This window comes from Zea mays, chromosome 8, assembly GCF_902167145.1.
Source record: "Zea mays cultivar B73 chromosome 8, Zm-B73-REFERENCE-NAM-5.0, whole genome shotgun sequence".
NCBI lineage: Eukaryota > Viridiplantae > Streptophyta > Magnoliopsida > Poales > Poaceae > Zea > Zea mays.
This window is the reverse complement of record NC_050103.1, coordinates 35,605,277-35,627,645: the sequence shown is the minus strand read 5'-3', so window position 1 is coordinate 35,627,645 and position 22,369 is coordinate 35,605,277. Positions and strand designations below refer to the sequence as shown.

At 43.4% G+C, this 22,369-nt stretch overlaps 1 protein-coding gene, 1 long non-coding RNA gene and 1 pseudogene across 2 annotated transcripts; 1 reads left to right on the top strand and 2 right to left on the bottom strand.

Moving 5' to 3' along the window:
- The first annotated feature begins 9,695 nt into the window (after positions 1-9,695).
- Positions 9,696-22,369, top strand: LOC100037755 (R2R3 Myb transcription factor MYB-IF25). Its single transcript, NM_001112467.1, has 3 exons — positions 9,696-9,828; positions 9,968-10,097; positions 21,631-22,369. The coding sequence occupies exons 1-3, from the start codon at positions 9,696-9,698 to the stop codon at positions 22,367-22,369; spliced, it is 1,002 nt and encodes a 333-aa protein (NP_001105937.1).
- On the bottom strand, positions 13,599-14,701 carry LOC109941558 (uncharacterized). The gene is made up of 3 exons (XR_002264216.3): positions 14,420-14,701; positions 13,935-13,978; positions 13,599-13,839 (listed from the first exon to the last, which is right to left on the bottom strand). It is a non-coding gene; the product is annotated as an uncharacterized lncRNA (long non-coding RNA).
- Positions 16,112-21,624, bottom strand: LOC103635064 (uncharacterized; annotated as a pseudogene).

The window sequence follows — 22,369 nt, the reverse complement described above, 5'->3', positions numbered from 1 at the left end:
CTCCACCCCTAATTGATTATACGTTGTCTAGATCCGCCTTGGGTGGCCTGTCGACCCGAAGACGATCCTATCCATTTCATTCAAGATCTGATCCTCGAATTGAAATTGAATCTTGATATCTCAATTCCTAGGCGACTCTACATCGTCTGGGTCGTCCCGGGTGACCTGCTGACCCAGATCGTCTAGCCAGCGCGCAGGGAAGATCCATTCCCACAGCAGGGTCGTGGACCGTTCGGCTCTGAGCCGCGGACAGTCCATGTCGTCGTAGGGAGCACCGCCAAAAGCCCCGGTGACCCTCGCCACCGTCCATGCAGAGCTGAACCCAATGTATTGTCCATCACGAGAATGCCCTAGGCTTCGTTGTTGTTTGGTCCCAAATAGGTGGTTGTCATCATAGAGGTGATTCGGTGCTCTAAAGATCTTGAACTTTATTTGACTCTACGTCGTCTAAAGGTATCTTGAGTGGTTTGCCAACCCTAAGACCACCTGACACAGAAAAGTCGCTCCTGCAGCGAGGTCGCAGACCGTGTGTCCCCGAATCGTTGATCGTCCGTGTCGTCTATGAAAGTACCGCTAGTTAGTTCATTCTAGTAATTGGTGTCAAATCAGCACCAACATGGCCAGGGGCGGAGCCAGCCCTTATTTTGGGGTCAGCTGACCCCGGTAATTTTTTGAATATCTAATAGAAAACAGTGTTAATAACAAAAGTTCTATAGTAAAGATCTAGTAGTTAATACTGATGACCCCGATAAAATATTTGCTAGCTTCGCTACTGAACATGGCCTTTTGCTCCTATTGCCAAATTATTAATAGTAAAAGAGGTACGCACAAAGACTTCATTGGAGCAAAATAAAGAGAGAGAGAAAGACCGTTAGTGGAAGTGCGTGGCCTATCTCCTACCAAGCCGTAATTTCGCACGTCGTCAAATTCGATAACAAAGAGTACTGTTACAATATACTGCAGTGCTCAGTGGCAAATGAAAAGGACAGAGACAAAATGGCAGAGGATTGATTCTTTGTTGCAGAGATAGATGTATATATAGTGTAGTAACAGGGTCCCCAAGGGGTGCGACCCTTAGGCAATAACTGCCACCAGTTGGGATTGATCACATGTGAAACTTTTTGTAACACTCCCCCTTGATCAACCCAAAACCGTTTGATCATCTGCAATTTATCTTATCTCCTCAAAAACCCTGTGGGAAAAATAAGGAGTACACAATATCTTTTGGATAATGAGAATAATCTCACATTGTCTCCAAAAGAAAAAATATGCTTGTAATCATCATGTATAAAAACCCCTGTGGGGAAAATCAATGATGAAGCATATAGCTTTGTTGATATTACCTCGTTAAAAACTTTGGATGAGAAAACCTTAGCAAGGCAAAACTCATACAAAGAAAAGAGTGTAATATGATGGTTCAATACAGGTCATATATCATGGGGAATTACTCCCCCTGAACCTTGCAAGCACTTAAGTCTCCTCATACCAATCCCCTCAACACATTTCTGAAATGTAGAGTATGGTAGAGATTTTGTGAATAGATCTGCAAGATTATCACAAGACTTTGTTTGCAAGATGTTTATATCCCCTTTTTCTTGAAGTTCATGGGGATAAAACAGTTTAGGAGAAATATGCTTATTGATATTGCTCTTGATATAACCTGTATCCATCTGAACAACACAAGCTGAATTATCTTCATAGATAATTGTTGGTGAGTCAAGAGAACCAATACCACAAGTTGTGAGTATATGATTCACCATTCTACGAAGCCATACACATTCACGTGATGCTTCAAATAATGCAATTATTTCAGAATGGTTGGTGGACGTGGTCACCAAAGTCTGCTTAGACGATTTCCACGAGATGGCAGTTCCACCTTGTAAGAATACGAATCCTGTTTGCGATCGGCCATTGTGGGGATCAGATAAATAGCCGGCATCTGTATACCCAATTAAACTAGGATCATTACTTCTCTTGTAAAAGAGTCCTAGATCCTTTGTGCCATTTAGGTATCTGAAAATATTCTTAATGCCAACCCAGTGTCTTTTCGTTGGGGCAGAACTGTGCCTTGCTAACAAATTTACTGCAAAAGCAATATCCGGCCGGGTATTGTTAGCAAGATACATCAATGCACCAATAGCACTGAGATATGGGAACTCCGGTCCCAATGTCTGTTCCTCATCATCCCGTGGTCTGAATGGATCTTTCTTTAAATCCAAAGATCTGACCACCATAGGAGTCTTTGAAGGATAAGACATATGCATATTGAATTTTTCCAATACCTTTTGGGTATATGTACTTTGATGTACAAGGATTCCAGAAGGTAAATGCTCAAGTTGTAGACCTAAGCAAAATTTGGTTTTACCCAAATCCTTCATCTCAAATTCCGTCGTTAAATGATGACGTGCTTCATCAATATCAAGTTTATTTCCTATGATGTTAAGGTCATCAACATAAACTGATATGATACAGAATCCCACTTTGGATCTTTTGATGAAGACGCACGGGCAATCATCATTTTTCGTGTATCCCTTACGCAAAAGGAATTCACTCAATCGGTTGTACCACATTCTGCCCGATTGTTTTAAGCCATATAATGACTTCTACAACTTTACACAATACATGTTGCGCTTCGCCTTTGGATTCGGTATATCTATTCCATCAGGAACTTTCATGTATATATCAGAATCCAGTGACCCATAGAGATATGCGGTCACTACGTCCATCAACTGCAAAGATAGACGATTTTGCACTGCTAAAGATATTAAATATCGGAATGTTATTGCACTCATGACTGGTGAATAGGTTTCGTTGAAATCAACGCCGGGTCTTTGCGTAAACCCTTGTGCTACTAGCCTTGCTTTGTATCTCACTACCTCACCATTTTCATTTCGTTTCCGAATGAAAACCCACTTATATCCCACAGGGAAGATATCACGTGGTGTAGGTATTACAGCAGAGAAAACTTCTCTTTTGTAAAGCGAGGCTAACTCCGCTTCGATTGCTGCCTTCCATTTGATCCAATCCGAGCGCTTACTGCACTCTGCCATGGTCTTTGGATCTAGATCATTTTGAAGGTCCTCAGCAATCTGCTCGGAGAAGTATATGTCGACATTGGTAGCTTTTCTATCATATGTTTCACCAGTCTCAACATAGTTGATGGCAATTTCATCATTCCTTAGAGACTCATCAGAATTTCCCAAATTGATGTGTCCAGGATTTTCCGATGTCCCAGCCTCGGTTATGTGCACATCCGAGCTGGGTTGTGGATCATCACAATCCACATGATACATTGTATCATATTGGTGTCCTTTTGCATTCACTATTGTTCTTTGCTTTTTAGCAACAGAACAGCGCTTATTCACCATACTTCTCCTCTCTAGGAGTTGAGTGGCCTTATTCGGTACTTCCACTCTTTCTGGTGCATTCCTAGCAGGAATGAATGATTTAGTGACACCTTTGTAATTAGTGAATGCATCTGGCAGTTCATTTGCAAGTCTTTGCAAATGTATAATTTTCTGAACTTGCAGTTCAGTTTCTGAAGTACGTGGATCAGAACCTGGAACACTTTGAGTATTCCAATTTATTTCCTGGCATTCTTTTTGGTACTTAAATTCTCCCTCTAATGCCGGGAAATGTTCCTCATCAAAGATAGAGTCAGCAAAACGGGCTGTAAATAGATCCCCTGTTAAGGGTTCTAAATACTTAATGATCGACGGAGATTGAAATCCCACATAGATCCCCACTTTCCTGTGTGGGCCCATAGCTGTTCTCTGAGGTGGTGAGATTGGAATGTATACACAACATCCAAATTTACGCAAATGGGAAATACTTGGAGGATTTCCACGTACCATTTGTATTGGGGATGTTGAATGGTATGCAGTTGGTCGTAATTGTATAAGGTCAGCAGCGTGCAGAACTGCATGACCCCAACACGACGAAGGCAATTTGCAATTCATCAATAATGGCCTTGCTATGAGTTTAATCCTCTTGATTAGTGACTCAGCCAAACCATTCTGGGTGTGGACATACGGTACCGAGTGCTGTACTTGAATCCCCAGCGCCATACAATAATCATTGAAGGCCTGAGATTTGAATTCAGCAGCATTGTCCATTCGGATTGAACTAATCCGGTGTTCAGGAAAATTTGCCTTTAACTTGATAATTTGTGACATTATCTTGGCAAATGCATGGTTGCGTGTTGATAGTAAACACACATGTGACCATCTAGTAGATGCGTCAATCAGTACCATGAAATACCTGAACGGCCCAGAAGTTGGCATAATTGGCCCACAAATATCTCCTTGAATCCTTTCAAGGAATTTAAGCGGTTCAGCTTTAATTTTGAGATATGATGGTCTCAAAATAAGTTTCCCAGTTGCACATGCGGTGCAAACAAAATCCTGAGATTTGGGAAAACTTGTTGTGGGCAGATTATGGCCAATTGAATTGCCTGTAATTTTCCTCATCATCCCTACGCCAGGATGACCAAGTCGATCATGCCAAATTTGGAATGCATCAACATCTTGGAAAATTACCTTATATGCAACATGTGCATTGCTCTTAATATATGTATAGTACAACCCGGACGTGAGTGATGGAATTTTCTCGCATATGCGCTTGCCATATTTATTCGGCTTGGTCAAGAAGAGAAACTCTTCTTGATTTTCATCATGGGTTTCAATATGAAATCCATTTTGCCGGATATCTCTAAAACTTAGGAGGGTACGTGTAGAATCAGGATACAATAATGCATCCTCGATCACAATTTCAGTACCCATGGGGAGTGTAATAGTTGCTCGACCAGAGCCAACTATCACTGCATCGCGTCCGGCGATGGTCAAAACTTTCCCATCTCTTTTCTTAAGAGTCTGAAAGTATTTGATCTCCCTAAGTATAGAGTTTGTGGTACAACTGTCCACAAGGCATAATTCCTCTTCCGTCGAGTTGTCATCATTATGCATCTTGCTGTTGATGTGTAGATCGATCTTGCTGTTCTTGTCAAGAACAGCGTGTTCTTCCTCTTTCCCTTCTCTGATTTCTCCTTGAGACAGTGCTGATAACGTGTTACAATATACTGCAGTGCTCAGTGGCAAATGAAAAGGACAGAGACAAAATGGCAGAGGATTGATTCTTTGTTGCAGAGATAGATGTATATATAGTGTAGTACACAGGGTCCCCAAGGGGTGCGACCCTTAGGCAATAACTGCCACCAGTTGGGATTGATCACATGTGAAACTTTTTGTAACAAGTACTACGTAGTTTCCTGACACAAAACGATAGTTAATGACGTGGAATCAAGTGCGACCATACATAATTGCCATGAGTTTTTCTTAAAGTATGGCTTTTTAGATAGGTCATATTTTTTAAAAGCTGGGAGTTCTTATAGATATATATCACTTATCTCCATATTAAAAGTTTAAAGCCATGATATACAGAGGCTTTGAGAACGTGGCGGACGCAGGATAAGAATTTAGAGAGGAGCCAAAACACCTCATGACAAAATCAATCAAGACTATAAAAAACTATTGTTGCATAAAGTTGAAGTAGTTTCATATCAATACATGATATAAGTGTTCAAGATAACTATATAAATAAAATAAATAAACATACGGTTAAGTTTATGTTGACAAGTCAATTGTATCTTTCTAGTTTTGAGACACTGAAATCGCCGAATAATGATATCATCAACCAATCATCTTTAATCTTGTTACACAGTTCTCTCTTAATTACATTCATAGCTAAAAATATTCTCAACAAATGTGGTTATTACTTTTTTATAAATCTAAATTTTGATATGCATTCTTACCAATTGATTATATCAACCAAATACGACTTCACTTACTTTTAAACTTGACTCGCAAGATACACATTCGTAGCATCGTATTGTGTCGGTCAAATACTCCGTTCCTAGCAAATGACTAAGGCCTCGTTTGTTTCCTTTCATTTTGAAGAAATTGGAATCTTACTATTAGAATAGCCTATTTTTTTAGAATATGACATTCCACCACTTTCCAAAGTTATCATATATGCCTATCTAAAATTCATTGGATGAGAGATAGAAATTGATTCTATAGATTTACATGTTATTTTTCCGATGTACAACTTATAGCACACTCTTCTACTTGCTTCGTTATAACATAAATGTAGTATATAACTATCTCTCATATCATTTAAGATAATATACAAATATATTACATATATAAATATATGAAATTAATTAGTTTTGTCTAAATTATAATTATTAAAATGTAATTTAATTCTAACGAAACAAACGAGGCCTAACAGAACTTCCTTGGCCAGGCGCCACGAGTGAGGCACGAGCCTGCGACAGAAGTGGACGGGGTGCTGGCCGGTGATGGTGGCCGCGGTAGTCGGAGAAGAAGTAGGTTGTGGTCTTAGGAGAAGAAGCAGGTTGTGTTGCTGTGGTCGTTGGCGTCGGCAACGGAAATCGGGAAGAAACCACCAGCGACTGTGTATTCGGGAGGACCGAAGGAGGCTGGACTGGGATGGGAAGAGGCGTCAGGCGTCGGCTAGAGTGTACAGTCCTTGGCCCGTTTGTTAGCTGTGTTAGCTAGTGGAGGACGCCAGACTGGGAGGAGGCGCAGTGGCCCACAGACGAAATTTATTTTGGTCCATTATGTTTAACATTTTTCTATTATTTCTAGAAAATACATATTACATATATTAGTAGTATCAAAAATTCAGGGGGGCCATGGCCCACTTTATCCCCCTTGATCCGCCCCTGCTTTGAGACAATACAGTACCCTAAATTTCCTCTCCCAAATCCCAATCAAACAAAAAATGTATAAAGTCATTCCCAGATCCTAGTGCTAGTTTCGTCACATTATTTCCAATATTGTCACGTCAACAAGAGTAAGATAAAATAAAAAAATAAAATATGCTATCTTAACGAAGAGTTTTGTAACACAATTTCATATGCTAACATATGACTTAAATGATGCATCTAAATAGCTAATAGAATTAGATGAAATAGATGGAGATGAAACAAATTACTCTTAATAGTGGTTTCACGCGATTTCCAATATCTTGATTTTATAGTGATGAAACTAGTTTCATCTATTTCATAATAAATATAGTGTCATGTCATCAAAAATCCTACATAACATACTAATTAACGTTATGGATTCTCTCACAAAACTCCCATTGTGAATAACCTAACCAAGGAAACAAAAGTTTAGATTGGTGATTACGAGAAGGTACCACAAAATCAGTGGGAAAAAACAAGGGGGCGCATCCGCACATGCAGACACGATGCAGAAACAGAGAAAACCACGCGAAAAAAAATCTACATGTGGTTGATTTGATGACAAGAGAATCAGATGGGAATGAACTAATTTCTCTTTCAATTACTCCATGATCCCTTGTCACCAAATCAGTTATGCAGCCTCTGAGCCCAGCCTAAACGAGAAAAAGCAATCGAGCATCAAGGGCCATTGTCATTGTGGGTTGACTGGGTCCCAAAATAGAAACAAAAATCATAGGGGGCGATTAGGGAACACTCAGCACTCGACAGTCGGCACCATATAGACATGTACTGTTTCCATGTCCCTTCTATCTTGAGCTTTCAGTCCAAAGCGTAAAAACAAGGCATAAAAAGGTCGTGTATCTTCTGTTTCTGAGTGCTATGGGCCTATTTGGTTCAGCTTTTTTCTGACCAGCTTTTCTGAGAATCTGGCTGTGGAGAGAATCTGGCTGTGGGAAGAATCTGAGTATTGTGTGGATTACGTGCGGAGGAAGATAAAGTGGTCGAAAGGGTTCAGGATCTAGAAAGCAACAGATTCTTACTATCATGACGATTCAACCGATTTTGTGTTCATATTGATTTTAGACGGTTTTTACCAAAGCGATTCTTATAGAAGCTGGCTGAAAAGCTGGGGTGTTTGACGATCTGCAGCAGCTTTTGGTGGCCAGAAGCTGGAAAAAGCCCAAACAAACAGGGGCTATGTATCACGTGAAAAAGCTGTCCAGCTTTCTGGGGCAAAAAAAGAAAAAGCAAAAGGGGAGCAACAGCTCCAAAATCTAACGTGGGGACGGGCCTTCTTGGCCATCGAGAACAGCTAGCACTAGCACCAAACAAATGAGGTAGAGGCATTGCATATTTGATATTTGTACTAGTAATTCAGTAATTTCAAGTTCTGCTGTTCGTACAGTCTAACGTGATTGATTCAGTAATTTTCCTGTCCCTTCTATTTGTGTGTCCAAGAATGATCAGTGCGCTCAGTTTCGTAATAGTATAGTCATTTCCTATGGAACATAAGCGAACGAGGGTTCATCTACTGAAAGATTATATTAAAAAGCGAAATAGAGGTATGTGCAAGATGTTATATTATAATGATGGGAGCACGGTTAAGGAACTGGTGGCGGGGTTCTAGATTCTAGATAAATATTGTGTTCCAAAAAGTGCTCGTGGACTTTAAGAGTAAGCCTCTTCATTTTAATCCTGAATGAGGCGAGACAGTCGCCCACAACTAGAGAGTATGCTCAAACAACCACTTGTTTCTGGCCTTCCAAATACTCCACGACTTTAGTATGATGATTTCCATAGCAAAAAAGTTGGTAAATTGTCCTTTTAAGAGGTGAACATCACCTCTCGGGCTCGCAGAGCCTGGGGGCTGAACCTCAATCATTGTCTGACACCGTCTCACAAAGTTGCAACAAAAAATAGGTGTTCGGAAGTCTCTTCTTTCTGTAGGATACAATTTTCACAAGTATAGGAGTCCAAGGTCATGTTTTTAATCTGTAACCTTTGTTTCGTGTTGAGCTTGTCATACAGTTGTAGCCTAAAGAAACCTTGTGCTTCGGTTGGCATTTAGATGTCCATGTACAAGTAATGGTGCGGTGAGAGACTGATTGACCAAAGAGACACGCATAAAGCTTCTAAGAAGAGGAGGACCGTAGAAGTAAATCCAAGTGTCATTGCTAAGGGTATCCTCGATCAGATATTGAAAGTCATACTGGAGCATGAGGAATTATTAAAAGGCTTGAATAGAGGTGTTCTAGGTTCATTGCCATTTGAATTGTGGCTCTAGCATTAACAGCAAAAGAAAGAAATCCAGCGTAAACAGCAGCAAGGTGTTCTCGCCCCTAGATGTCGAACCGTAGAGAAATCGATCAGCCATCGAATACGTTGACCCTGAAGTCAGATTTGTACGTAGGTAGCAATTTGAGCACATCTCTCCACCAAAACGAACACGTCATCTTGAAAGCAGACAGTCCCCCTAATGATAGTGATTATTTCAAATAAGGTCCACCCAAGGGGGTCAAGTATGTAGTCGAACTTGTGAATGAATTTCATGAGAAAGTTCTAGTTGTGTAGTCCCAGATCGATGACCCCCAGCCCCTCAAGGATTTTGGTCTGGTGATCAAATCAATGACCAGGTGGCAAGGACTGTGTGAGACCCAGCGCCTTGAAAATTATTTACGCACGCAGGAGAGCTGTGCCCACGCTTTTGATGTTACGTGCCCCCGGCGAAACGTCCCACAGAAATTGGACACCCATCTTCTTCGTGTGGAGTGTGCGGAGAGCCGCGCCGTGTGTGTGCGTCCATTTGTGTATCCACGGACCGCAGAAGAACCTCAAAAGCTCTTCACTTTTCCCCTCCACTCCACAGCGCAGGCGAGGCAGGCACACGCAAGCTGCCGCATTTCTTGCAGTTGCACCTCGCAAACAGATGGGGAGGGCGCCGTGCTGCGGGAAGGTGGGGTTGAAGAAGGGGAGGTGGACCAGGGAGGAGGACGAGATCCTGGCGAGGTACATCGAGGAGCACGGGGAAGGCTCATGGAGATCACTGCCCAAGAATGCTGGTACGTGGATCGAACGACCAATTGATTCAGAGGAAATGAAAAGGGAAATGGTTGAGATGTTGCATGCACAAAAGGCTAGCTCTCTGTTCGCCAATGAGCTGAGACGACTGATCTGTGGCCAATCTCTCTCTCTTTGCAGGGTTGCTGCGGTGCGGGAAGAGCTGCAGGCTGCGGTGGATCAACTACCTGAGGGCGGGTCTCAAGAGGGGGAACATCACGGAGGAGGAGGAGGACGTGATCGTCAAGCTTCACGCCACGCTTGGCAACAGGTACCCACCCATATCTATCTATCTATCTGTCTGTCTGGCATTCGATTCGCGATCAGCTCTCTCCCTCGACTTCCGCAGCTTGGGTTGTGTGCAGACTCCATCTTTCAGTTTGACTCCCTCCATCTCAACAGAGTTCAGAGTTCGTTCTTGTGGAAGGCTGCGTGTAATAGTTCAGAAAAGATGAATTTGACTTCCTTTAGGTCCAATTCACTTGTTTTTTTTTTGGTGGTGGGGTGGGGGGCGGGGGGGGGGGGGGGGGGGGGGGGGGGGGGGCGAAGTTAATTCAATTAATACCCACACACACACACCGAAAGGAGAGGGGAACAAAATAAAAAATAGGAAATGAGAACCGGCAAAACCAGACCTTGCTTTGTGTCTTTGTTTTAGAGGGGAAAAAGAAATGGTTGTCGAAACGTAGTTTTCCAAAACCAAAGGTTACTGCGTAATAAGACTGTGGAAAGATGTTGAGTAACCAAAGCTTTTTTTTAATTATTTATTTTTTGCAATGCAAAGGTGCTCAAAACGAGTGCAGTGAGGTTTATCGTTGATTGGGTCCAAGCGCCTCCGCTCTCCGGAACGAAAGTATCTTTGAAACAGAGCCGGCACCGTCGTGGTTTTTCCCCCAAAGAAAAACTGTGAGTGTCGTGGTGCACCTTCTTGTTGGCTTTGCTTTCATGGACGATGAACCAAGCAAGCAAAAAACCTGGACCGTCAGTCACCACTCACCAGTCACCACCCTTGTCAATGGGCACTTTTGTCAAAAGGTCCGGGCAGGCGCCGGCGCCATGCACTCTTAGTCCTCGCCTCCTCGGTCGCTTTTGTCCATGCACTCTTAGTTCCTCCCTGGAAAACGACGAGCAGAGCAGAGCACCCACGAAACGAGGGTGTCCAGTTTTTTCTTCTTTCCTTCGTTCCGCTCGCCCCGTGGACGTGGCTGGATCGTTTGTTCCACGAACGAGACGAGAGCCCCAGGTCGGCGTCAGGCATTGAAAATGAATGGATCGGGACCCCTGCCTGCACCAATGCAGTCGTTTGCCACGCGGGTCCGACTCCCTCGACACGTGGTTTTGTTTTCTTTATTATTCGAACGGGAGATAATAAAGTCAGAGTTAGAAAAAAACGAATATTCCTTGTCCTGCGAATATTCCATGACTGCGCTGCCGGAGTTGGGATACTACATTTTGCCTAACTTTTCTGCCTAAGGTTAGTTCTTCAATTCAAACGACTAACCTTAGACAAAGTGTGACATAGTTAGCCACGAACCAAACAGGCCCTACAACTCGTAGTACGTGTTTGCTGACATTGTTCGTGCTCCTCGGTCGGTTCCCCTCTCCCGGTCACCGTGAGACTAGACCTATAGACGTACGAAGTACTACGCGTCTCGGGCTCTCGGCGGTTCATGCTGCGTTTGCGCTGGACGCAGCTGCAAACGAGGCCTTCATTCCATTCCATTCCGCTTCATTTACATACTCGCCACGACTAGGCCAGGGTGGTTGGATTCACCACCGGTATTCGTTTTTATTGCCACATGTGTGTATGCCGCCGCCTGACGAACCTTTTGCGGCCATGCATGGACAGCCATGACCTGCATGCAGCCCTTGAAGCACCTCTCCCCCCCGGACCGCTCTCATCTGCATAATACACTTGCGGTACTGAGAGCAACTCCAAGAGTTTAGATATAATCTTAGCTAAATTTAGAGTTTTATGAGCGCCCGCATGAAAGAAGGGAGATGGCGAGGCGGACGAGCTAGCCAAAGATGCCGAGTGAACTGGACAAGATACCGAGTAGAATAGAATAGCGAAGAAGAAGGATAGCTTGTTGGATTGAGTTTTGAACATCATTTTTCTACTAGATGAGTGCCCGTGCGTTGCAACGGGATCATATAATACCAATATATATATATATATATATATATATATATATATATATATATATATATATATATATATATATATATATATATATATATATATATAACACGGAATGACAGGTTAACTTTGAAGCGTTAATAAGTAGTAGAGATTTTACCAATGAAATTACACGGAGCCCAAAAAAGTAAAATTTGTTGAAATTATATGGAGAAGGAGGTCACATATAGACGATGTGCACATAAAGGTGATTAGAGATGAAGCGGGATGCCTCGCACCACGCGTATGGACACCGAGGAAAGCGGCGACACGGCACCGCGCAACGTGCTGACGAGGAACTTGAGCGGAGAGGAGGTCTGGACCTTGAAGACGACTGGGAGGGATGTGTGCAGGGAGCGGAGGCAGAGGTCGACATGGCACTTGGAGTTGGCTTGAAGTCGATGACCACTTCATCCTCCACCTCCAGGAGAATCACTCCCTCCTCCTGCAATAGAATCACCCCCTCTGCCTCATATCTATAAATAATTTAAGGAAATGACTGGACTAAATCAAACGAATAAGAGAAACAAAAGATAAGATAGATTTTTGCTCGCCAGACAAGGATACCAACAACACTCATGCAGTGTTCCCCCTAGGTAACAGGTCAGTTGTACGATACTGGATAGTTACAACAACCTGAAAATCATTGATAAGTCATATGTATATACAACGGATCTTGGTAACAAAACACATGCTCCCATGAATTCAACTTGTGTTGCTTAACTTAAAAGGGTTGTAGGTGCTCACTTCTGGCTCTGCTAGACCCATAAACCAGAAACTGTTTCTTAGGATCTTTGATCTTCAGATGACAGGAAACAAAACAAAAAGTTAATGGGTGGACATTAACATCATTTTCCATGGGGGGCATAGTTTTTAAAGACCATGTTATTAACTAAAATATGGAGATCTTAAATTACGCAATAGAAATTATTGATTGTACCTACCAGTCATGCATTTGTGAACAGAGTATGTTCATAGTTAATACCATATGCATGTGCTTCTCGTGCACACTCAAACATCCATATGTTGCCATACGAAATAGTGCTTCTAGAGCCTGCAGCCTAACTGCTTCTGTATCATCATTCATCATGTCCATCAACAAGTCCAAGGCCTTCTCTGTGTACTGAGTAGAAAACTTTGCCAGCGCTCCTAATGATTTGCATGCAGTTCTTCTCACCTGTAATGTGAAAGCAATAAAATAAAATAATTGCAATTTTAGGAAAAATGATACTACAAGATAATGATAGAACCTCGTAAATTCATCTTCAACTCCATGGGAAAAAATCCCAGCAGCACAGGACCTACAAGACAAATTGTAGTGTTGGGCTCAGTACGATCCTTAAACTTGTCTCCAAGTACCATTCAAATTCCTAAATCTTATAATGCAGACTTGGTTTCCCTAATGTTGTCAAGTGTGAGCTCCTAATGTCCACAGTTAGCATTTACATTCTTATGTTTTTGATGATTTGGCAGTTCTTGAGTAGTGTCGTGTAAGTGTGTTCATGGTACTGAGAGCAGTAGACCTCGTGTGCAAGAGTTAACAAGTATAAGGACCTACTACTCGTTTTAAAAAAGCCTCCGCAAAGATAAGACAAGAACTAACACCAAGATTAATAAGATTTACAACTATAACAATGTTGTAAGCTGACAATTTGATTCTTATATGTAGAACGATAAATTTATGCATGACTAACTCTATTATTGAAGAAGTTTGTAGTGAGGCTACAGGTTTGTACACAGAAGTCAGGACATTTAAAATGCCGTGTACTAAAACAAATTCAGAGAATTTACAATGGAGCAGAGGATGATGGAGACAATCCAGTTGGTCTCCAATCTGATTATAGAAGAAGAAAAAATGTCATCACTTGCGGGTTAAAGAAGTCGATGACGAAAGCAGATGCTTCAATATTTAACCTCTGTACTTCTCACCTCCAAACAGTACCCATGATGAGACCAACTACTCCATGCATTAGCTGCAAAAAAAGTGCAAGGAGTGCAATTCAGCCTGAATGCAGAATCATTGCATTCTTTAAATCTGACAAATATAAGTAGCTATAAAATGTAAAAGTATATTAAGGAGAAAATTGACTACAAAAATCATAACTGGGATAGTATAAGAGATATTGCCGCAACATGATAGATATACCCAGCTGTTGCTATTTAAAACATGTAAATCTTGGAGGATATTTTACAGCAAACAATCTTTTATTATCATAATAAGCATTTTTGTAATTGTTTTCCTAGAATGGAATGCTATTATTCATTTCATTGTTGGCTTTGCCAATAAAGCACCCAAGTCAACAGCAGCATCGATGGTTAGCTTTTAAGGAAATGTGACAAATAGTTAGTTTTGGATGTTTTAACCACAGAGTTGCAGCTGAACCTACTAACTCATAAGGAAAAACTTTGCTTACCAGATAAGTTGACGCTTTTACAGGGCCAGATAATGTGAATAGCAGTAAAACAGTAGCCACTTGGTGAGGCATTTCAAAGAACAGCTGTATAAGTTTGGCAAAACAAAACAAAACAAAAAAGCTGCCTGTAAGCCTGGCGGTTCACTTCTGTGTTGTCCAAACCAATAGATGATAACCTCTTTCCACATGTTGCATTTGACTCATCAATTGCCAGAATACCACGCCCAGGGGAAGCAACAGATTTCTGCCGACGGAAGTTACAACCATTAGATTAGCATTCACAAAAATCAACAGAAAAATGCATCACGGTGAAGAAAGAAGAAATAGTGGAAAAGGAGAATGACTTCAAACTTAGAAGAACATATTACCATACCCAGGTTCAACCAATCAAACAATGACGAGTGTCAGTTCCAATAGCTGAACACATAACTCAAAATATGGTTCACATGCTTGCACTAACTTACTATCAACAAACACAAATAAAGAAGCATTACAGTTAATATCGCATAAGCTCTAACATATCCACAGTATACAGAGAAGGTACCAAATTCACGCTTTATCACTTCTTGTAAAGTTTGCACATGGTAGATCCTTGCATTGAAAAATTAATCAGAAATTAGATGCAGAGAATCACACATCAGTATTTTAATGAGTAGCTATTATGTTTAAGAAGCCAAAAATAGAATAAAAGGTCAATACTTGTATTGCCCTTAAACAGTTAAACCAATTTGGTAACCGGTAACCCTAGCAGTTTCATATTGTTTTCAGATCAACATTCCTGTGAAGTCCATGCTAATAAGAATGAGGCAGACTATATTTTTAAGTGCCTGCCCAATGGCAGATAGATAACCAAGATAGTCATAAATCATATTAATATATTAGTAACCATAGCTGGATCACAAAATAAGCAATAAGAGAAAGTAGGTGCATTGCTGTTCGTATTCAGTTCACCAAAACTAACACCCATCAATAAGCACACTATTCACATGAGTACTATTAAGACTCTAGGAGTGACCAGAAACAATGAAGTTAGTGTGACCATGGTCAATTAACTCAATTCAATTGAAGTATTCTATATTTCTGATTTTGCATGGGATCTTTGAACTGATACAAGCACAAGAAGCATGATTTTCTGCACCACGACTGGAAATCTCTAAATAAAAAATATATATGTGCACACTACTTAATTTCTTAAGTGCTTTTGAAGGCATCTGGCGTCTCAAATTTGCTTAATAAATGGAGAAGAAAGCAACGAGCAATGCAGCTTGCATTCAAGTAAAGCAATATGTGACTGAACATGGTGCTTGAAGCTGTAACTGTCTGCTTTGACAAAAAAGAGGATTAAATCTCCTACTGAGATTATATGTGTGATGTGCTCTTTTTTTATTTATTGGTCAGAGCTACATAAGTCGGAGCTGGAGAAGCAGGTTCTTCAAGATGCAGAGACCATCAAGATGATTGCTCTTCTCTTCCATCAGCAAGATATGAAGACTCGGGCGCAAGAGTAAAGACAGATCGTGCCGTATGCTGGTCAAGCCTAGGAGACGTCAGTTAGTTCAGCCTGTGTGCTGTTAAGGCCGAGAGCCATCTAATTGGAACCCTCGTTTGCATTTTTGTCTTGTTAGCGTGGAATATTCTGCTATTGGGTGTAGGCTGTAACACCGTGATGGCTGTTGCCTAGGCGAGCAGTATCAGGGTGGGCCATTTAGTTTTGTGTTTCATTCTGAATGTTACATACTAAACTCTAATTTTGTTACTATCAATGAAATTCAGTTTTGCCAGTGTGGGAAAAAAGGAAGCTACCATATATGAGAAGTCGCAAAAAATGCAGCTTAAACTACTGAAAGCACAATGTGCACTAACATAAACTAAGATAGTACAATTTGACAGTGCACAATATGCAAAGACAACAGAATCACATTTTAAATACACTGTCACATTTGAAGACCCTGCAGACATCATCAATCCATTATTAAGCCAATTAAGAGATAAAGCAATCAGAAAAAGAACAATTCTAGGAGATCAGTTTGCACAAAAGAAAAATAAACATATGTATTTCATTCACTTAAGGATAAGTCCACATTTCTTGTCAAAACAAAATAGTATTTGGGGAACAGAAAAGGGGAGCAAAGCAAATAATCGATTGAAGATATGAAATTTGACAGACACAAATAAAGCTTTTCCATTAAAAATGAATAGAAAATGCTATAAAAGATACTGAATCTAAATAAACTGCTTGATTGATAACATGTGTGACAATAAAAAATAATGTATTAATACCCATAAAATTTAAAATCAAGCCTTGGCATATAAAAAAATCTATCAGGTTTGGGTTGGTAGTATCAGCTAATATAAGGCAAACAATGGACTTGAATACAAACATGTAATAGAAAAATTGAGGGGAAACTTGTACCTGACTTCTTCTTTGCACAACCAATGTATTAGCTTTGGGTTGGTAGTATCAGCTGGATGTAAAAAACTGCATGCAGAAATTCAAACTAATAAATGTTGGATAAGAAAATAAGGGATTTAGAAACTGCATGGTCAGAGAAGAAGTTATACTCATTAAACTCAGTAAGATTTAGAAAGCCATCACCATCCATATCTGCAGCACTAAAATGCTCCTCCTTCCACCATCCCACTCCGTCATCGGTTGAGTTATGATCTGGACATAGATGAGGCTTGGTGCTCAAATTGCTAAGGTATGTATGTGATGATTTAATAACTGCAGGTCGTAGTCTATTGAACTCTTTGCACCATCCCATACCATTTCTAGCTGAGTTATGACCTATAAATAATGGGACTATTTCTATAAGGTTGGCAGGAAAATACATCTAAAATTCTAAACCTTTGTCATCCCATGTAATATACACAATTTGGTCAATCAATGTGACCATGAGAACACACTTGATCCAGATTAGACCTTTTTACTGATATGTGACAGCACATAGAACTACAGGTAAGCATTTAAAATGCACATTTAATTTTAAAGTTATTATTAAAACAAGTGGAAGAAAAAGCTCAATGTCAAAAGCTCCAACATAACATGGAGTTTTCTAGGCAGCCTTAGCTGCTTATTGTGCAAGGAGGCTAATTAGAAACCAGGATCTCAATTCTCAAGGACCTCCAGCTGCGTGCTCGTCATGATAATTTTAAGGGGCAAAATCTTTAGTTAGCCAAAAGTGGTGGAAGCAGAGAGATGCACAAAATTTTAATGGCAGGATGAAAAATAGGCATTCCCATGGCAATAGAAAAATTCTCAACAACTCAGTTTTTGATTTGTTGTACCAAACTTCATGGCATGGAATTTTGTTGTACTACAATTATAACTGGACAAAGATCAGTGAAAGGGCCAAAGGGGGTCAACTAAATAGTTTATTGTAAGCAGTTTTTTTAAGAATAGGAGAATAGAAGCAGAAGCAATACAGTGTTATATAACTACTTATCTGATGTATCATCATCCCATTCAAAATGACTACCATACATTCAAGTCTACAAAATAGTTGTCTATGAGAGCTTTAGCAATAATGAGAAAAGAGTCAGATCTGATCATAGAAGGTGAAACTGACAATGATATGCTCTGCCCTTATCAAAAAATGAGATAAAGCTCAAATGGAAAACACCATATAACTACAAAATCTTGGCATTTAAAAATTCTGAGTATGAATTAACGTATATATGTCATCTAGACTGAAAAATGCATCCAGAGGTCATCATGAAGTTAGGTAACAGACTGATGATGATAAGACCTTTTTATGATTAGGACTTGAGCTTTTGCTTCACATTCTCATCCTTGCATCGTCGCTGATCAGCAATCATCGACTCAAAAACATCCAAGAGATCATCCAGTCCCTTTGAATCCTCTCCCAGTTTCCTCATGGCAACAACTATACTCTCAATGGTAGACAAGCACCCAGCCTTCGGCTCATGCCTCACCTCACTATACAAGCTAACCCTATCCGACTCCAGCTTCACGTGTGGCAGAAGTTGCAGCCATGGATTCTCATGGTACATCTTCTGTGCTTTTGCCCAAGTGCCATCCAACACAATCAAATGTTGTACCTGACAACCTAAAGCATCAATGCTGATTGCCCGCTGGCACGGAAATAGCAAAGCAGATTTTGGCGGTATGGTGATTGAGAATTCCTCAAACACTGTTATTTCTCCAGTGAGTTTACACTTCTTCATCTGTATCTTTGTGACAAGAAAGCCATTTGAGACAGCTGCTTCACCTAGCGGGCCTCTTGATAACCATCTGATTTTGGGTTTCACTCCACGCTCAATACCAATCCTTAGTTCCTTCTCTGTGTACGCAATAGTGCACTTATCCATGTTTTTCCTGGTCCAGTCCTGTCCAATAGCAGCACTAACTTCATCTATTTCTTTTCCCATACCGTTGCAGCCATTGACCATCCCATTAACTTCATCTGAGTCTGAGTCATTTGTTACTACAGAATGAGACAGATTACCATTTACCGTATATGTGAACCCCACCTCGCTTCCATGGTTGCTTTCACCTATAGTTGAGTCATCAACGAAGTTCTCTATCTGGTTTGCAGCGGAGCTAGGCCTTTCAAGACCAGCAGGCCATCCATCACTCTTTGTCTTCTTGATGAATCTGGCACACCCGCCATCGTTGTGGCAGCAACTAAGAGAACCAACCTCTCCAGCAAGATCGCAGAAGATCCCACCATTGAGGTCCCTAAGGTCCAACCTTTCACAAGAACCACCAAAGCTGATGATGTCTTCAGCGCCCAGATAACCACAGGCACTCAATCCGGACTCCTCAAAATCACAGGTCGCACTATGCTTTCCATCCGATTTGGCACCACAAACCCCATAACGAGGAAACGCAAGGCCACCACCATCCTACAACTGGATCTCCTCAGGCCCGTCAGACCGGTTGTGGTTTCCAAAACGAGCAGACACAAGACCGCCTACATGACAATCCAACAAATCACTCACGCGCAGCAGAAACAATCGCATCAACCAATCTAACAATGTCTTGTTCGGGGAGCAGATAATCGAGCAATCAACACACCTGGCGCACGGTGTCGAAGACGTCGCGGACCGCACGGCGAATGATGCCCGGGTCGGCATCGGAGTCGTTCATTGTGAATGTCTTCCCGCAGCTGGTCTGGCCGTAGGTGAAGGCGGTGCCGCTGAATCCACCGCCGATGGCGCCAACGAGTTCCCGGACGACCGTGCCATAGATCCGCTCGTTGGTCGCCGCACCGTCGAAGACGTGGTCTGCGGAGCCAACCAACCAAGCAGCCAAAGGAAGGAGGCACGAGCGGACGGGTTTAGGGTTTGAGAGCGACAGTGAAGGAGAGGGACGTCGTAAGAGGAGCGTGATCCATACCGAAGGCGAAGGAGGCACCAAGGACGGGGCCAGCGGCGCGGTGGAGGAGGGAAATGTGGGAGTCATCAATACGCCACTCGTGGTCGATGCCTCCGCCGGAACTGTCTGGAGAGATGTTAGCGGCCACCAGGTTGGGATGGCGGAAGCGGACGCCGACGGAGATCTTCTCCATGGCGCGGCTGCTATTGCTTCGTTCGAAGGACAAGACTGGGAGGAGGATATCAAATTTCGCTGCGAGCAGGGGATTCATCGCGGGCGTTGCGGGTTGCGGGAGGGGATTCGCGGCGGTCGTGCGGCGGAATTTGCGGTGGGCGTGCGAGCTGCTCGAGGCGGCTGCTGGCGGCCGGTTCGCGCGGGGGATTCGCCGCGGGCATTGCGGGAGGGGATTCGCGGCGGGCGGTCGTGCGGCGGGCGGGCGGGCGGGCTGCTAGAGGCGGGGGAATCGCGGCTGGGTGTGCGCGTGCCGGCGGCGGTTGTCTGCTGTGCGCGTGCGGGTCCGCGGGAGGCAGGAGAGAGCGGGGGCAGTCTACAGATGACGCTTAGGGTGTGTTTGGTTTGGCTTTTGGCTTTGGCTTTTGTCCCCTAAAAGCCAAAAGCCAACCAAAGGGCTAGATTCAGGAAGCAGCTTTTTCTAAAAGCCGACTTTCTCGTAGTGCAAAACTGAAAGCACCTCTGGACCTGCTTTTAGCGGCTTTTGGATGGAACTGTGAAAACATATATCGAAGAACTTTTAATGACTTTTAGTGGTTTTCACCAAACAATTTTTAGCTTTTTAACAGTTCACAGTCTACAGCAGCTTTTTCCACAGCTCACAGCCTACAGCAACTTTTTTCACAGCCACAGCCCAACCAAACAGACCCTTAATAGTTGTAGAGATTTTTACTGATGCTTATCAATTTAGTTAATCTCTTGGAGTTGCTCTTATAAATGGTAGGGTAAACCAACAGACTCTCTAAATATTGTATTGTCTGTCAAGAAAGATGAATACATTTATGTTGTTCTAGTATGTTCATGGGTTGTTGACGATTCACCAGCCATTGATTGCTCACGCAGCGCGGCGATCAACCCATGAAGCAAACCTCGCATGCATGGTGGCGTTCACGTGGTTGTTGGCGCGGCCATGATGCTCTTGCTGGACGAGGAGCTGGTCAGCCTCAGTGCCCTCATGGTGCTCGCTAGCACCCAAGCCTAGCTCCAGTGGCTCCACGAGCCGGTGCCCCTTGTGCTCCCGCCGTTCTTGTCGTTGGGTGCCGAGAGCCAGTAGGATGACGAAGGCGGGGCCGCAGTGCCTAGGCAGCCACCGAAGAACTCGACGCACTTGACGCGGTGGTGCTGGTCCTGTTCGTGTTCCTCGCCGACGCCCTGGTAGCCTAGCGCGTCCGCGGCCTTGGGCTTGGCCGCTTGGGGGCTTGCAGTGAGACTGTGGGAGTCGACGCGGTGGAGCGTGCAGCCGCCAAAGCCGATGGAGAGGCGCTCCAGGCCAGGAAGTCTCCCGAGAAGCTGTGGCTGTCGCAGCCGACTGAGCGCGACCTCGCCACCTTCCGTCCGAACGACGGCGATGACAACGAGCCCTCGGCCCCTCGCTGCGGCGGGAGGGTGTGCGAGAACAGAAATACGTGAGCGCCCGCATGAAAGAAGGGAGATGGCGAGGCGGACGAGCTAGCCAAAGATGCCGAGTGAACTGGACAGATACCGAGTAGAATAGAATAGCGAAGAAGAAGGATAGCTTGTTGGATTGAGTTTTGAACATTATTTTTCTATTTTTACTGATGCTCATCAATTTAGCTAATTTCTTGGAGTTGCTCGATTGTCCATTCTCTGAATGCCAAGTTTCCTTTTTTTTTCCCAGGTGGTCCCTGATCGCCGGTCATTTGCCTGGCCGAACTGACAACGAGATCAAGAACCACTGGAACTCGCACCTGCGCAGGCGCGGGCGGGCGGGCGACTCCCGCGACGACGGCGTCGTCGTCAACATCGACCTCGTCAAGCTGCCCGGCGGCCGCCGGGCCAGCAGCCGAGGCATCGTGGCCGCGGCCAAGCCAGCTGGAAAGAACAAGGAGAAGAGGAAGAACGGCAAGGGCAGGAACAACGTAGCAGAAGCGGAGCAGCAGCTCGAGGAGGAGGACGCCAACGTGTCAACAACTACGCCGAGGACTCAGTCTCACTGCGCCTCCGCTGCCCAGAGCGAGGAGCAAGCGCAGGCCAGCGCTAGCGGCCTGACCTCCGAGGAGGACCTGCTGGCCCTGAGCGAGGAGATGGTGGTGAGTGCGCTACTGGCCCCGGGAAGCCCGAAGCTGCTGGAGGTGGGCCCCGACGGCTCGTGCGTGGACGGTGACGGTGGCCTGTCTGGGGACAGCGGCCGTGGGTCAGGCGGGCCTTCTGGCGATGTGGCCCAGGAGCTGCACCTCGACGACGACGCCATCATGGACTGGGACTCCATGGGGCTGGACATCCCGACCGCCGATGACACGTGGAACCCCCTGGTGTGGGACTACGACCAGACGTCGTTGGTCCCGGAACCGGAAGGAGAGGGGCGCCGGCAGCGGGACGAGATGATGTCAGACCTCTTCTTCCTCGACAATCTCTAG

Bases quoted from the DNA above. Each gene is read 5' to 3' on its own strand.
- LOC100037755 (NM_001112467.1), top strand. From the start codon at position 9,696: ATGGGGAGGGCGCCGTGCTGCGGGAAGGTGGGGTTGAAGAAGGGGAGG. The intron at 9,829-9,967 runs GTACGTGGATCG...CTCTCTTTGCAG, and splicing joins ATCACTGCCCAAGAATGCTG to GGTTGCTGCGGTGCGGGAAG. The intron at 10,098-21,630 runs GTACCCACCCAT...TTTTTTTCCCAG, and splicing joins CACGCCACGCTTGGCAACAG to GTGGTCCCTGATCGCCGGTC.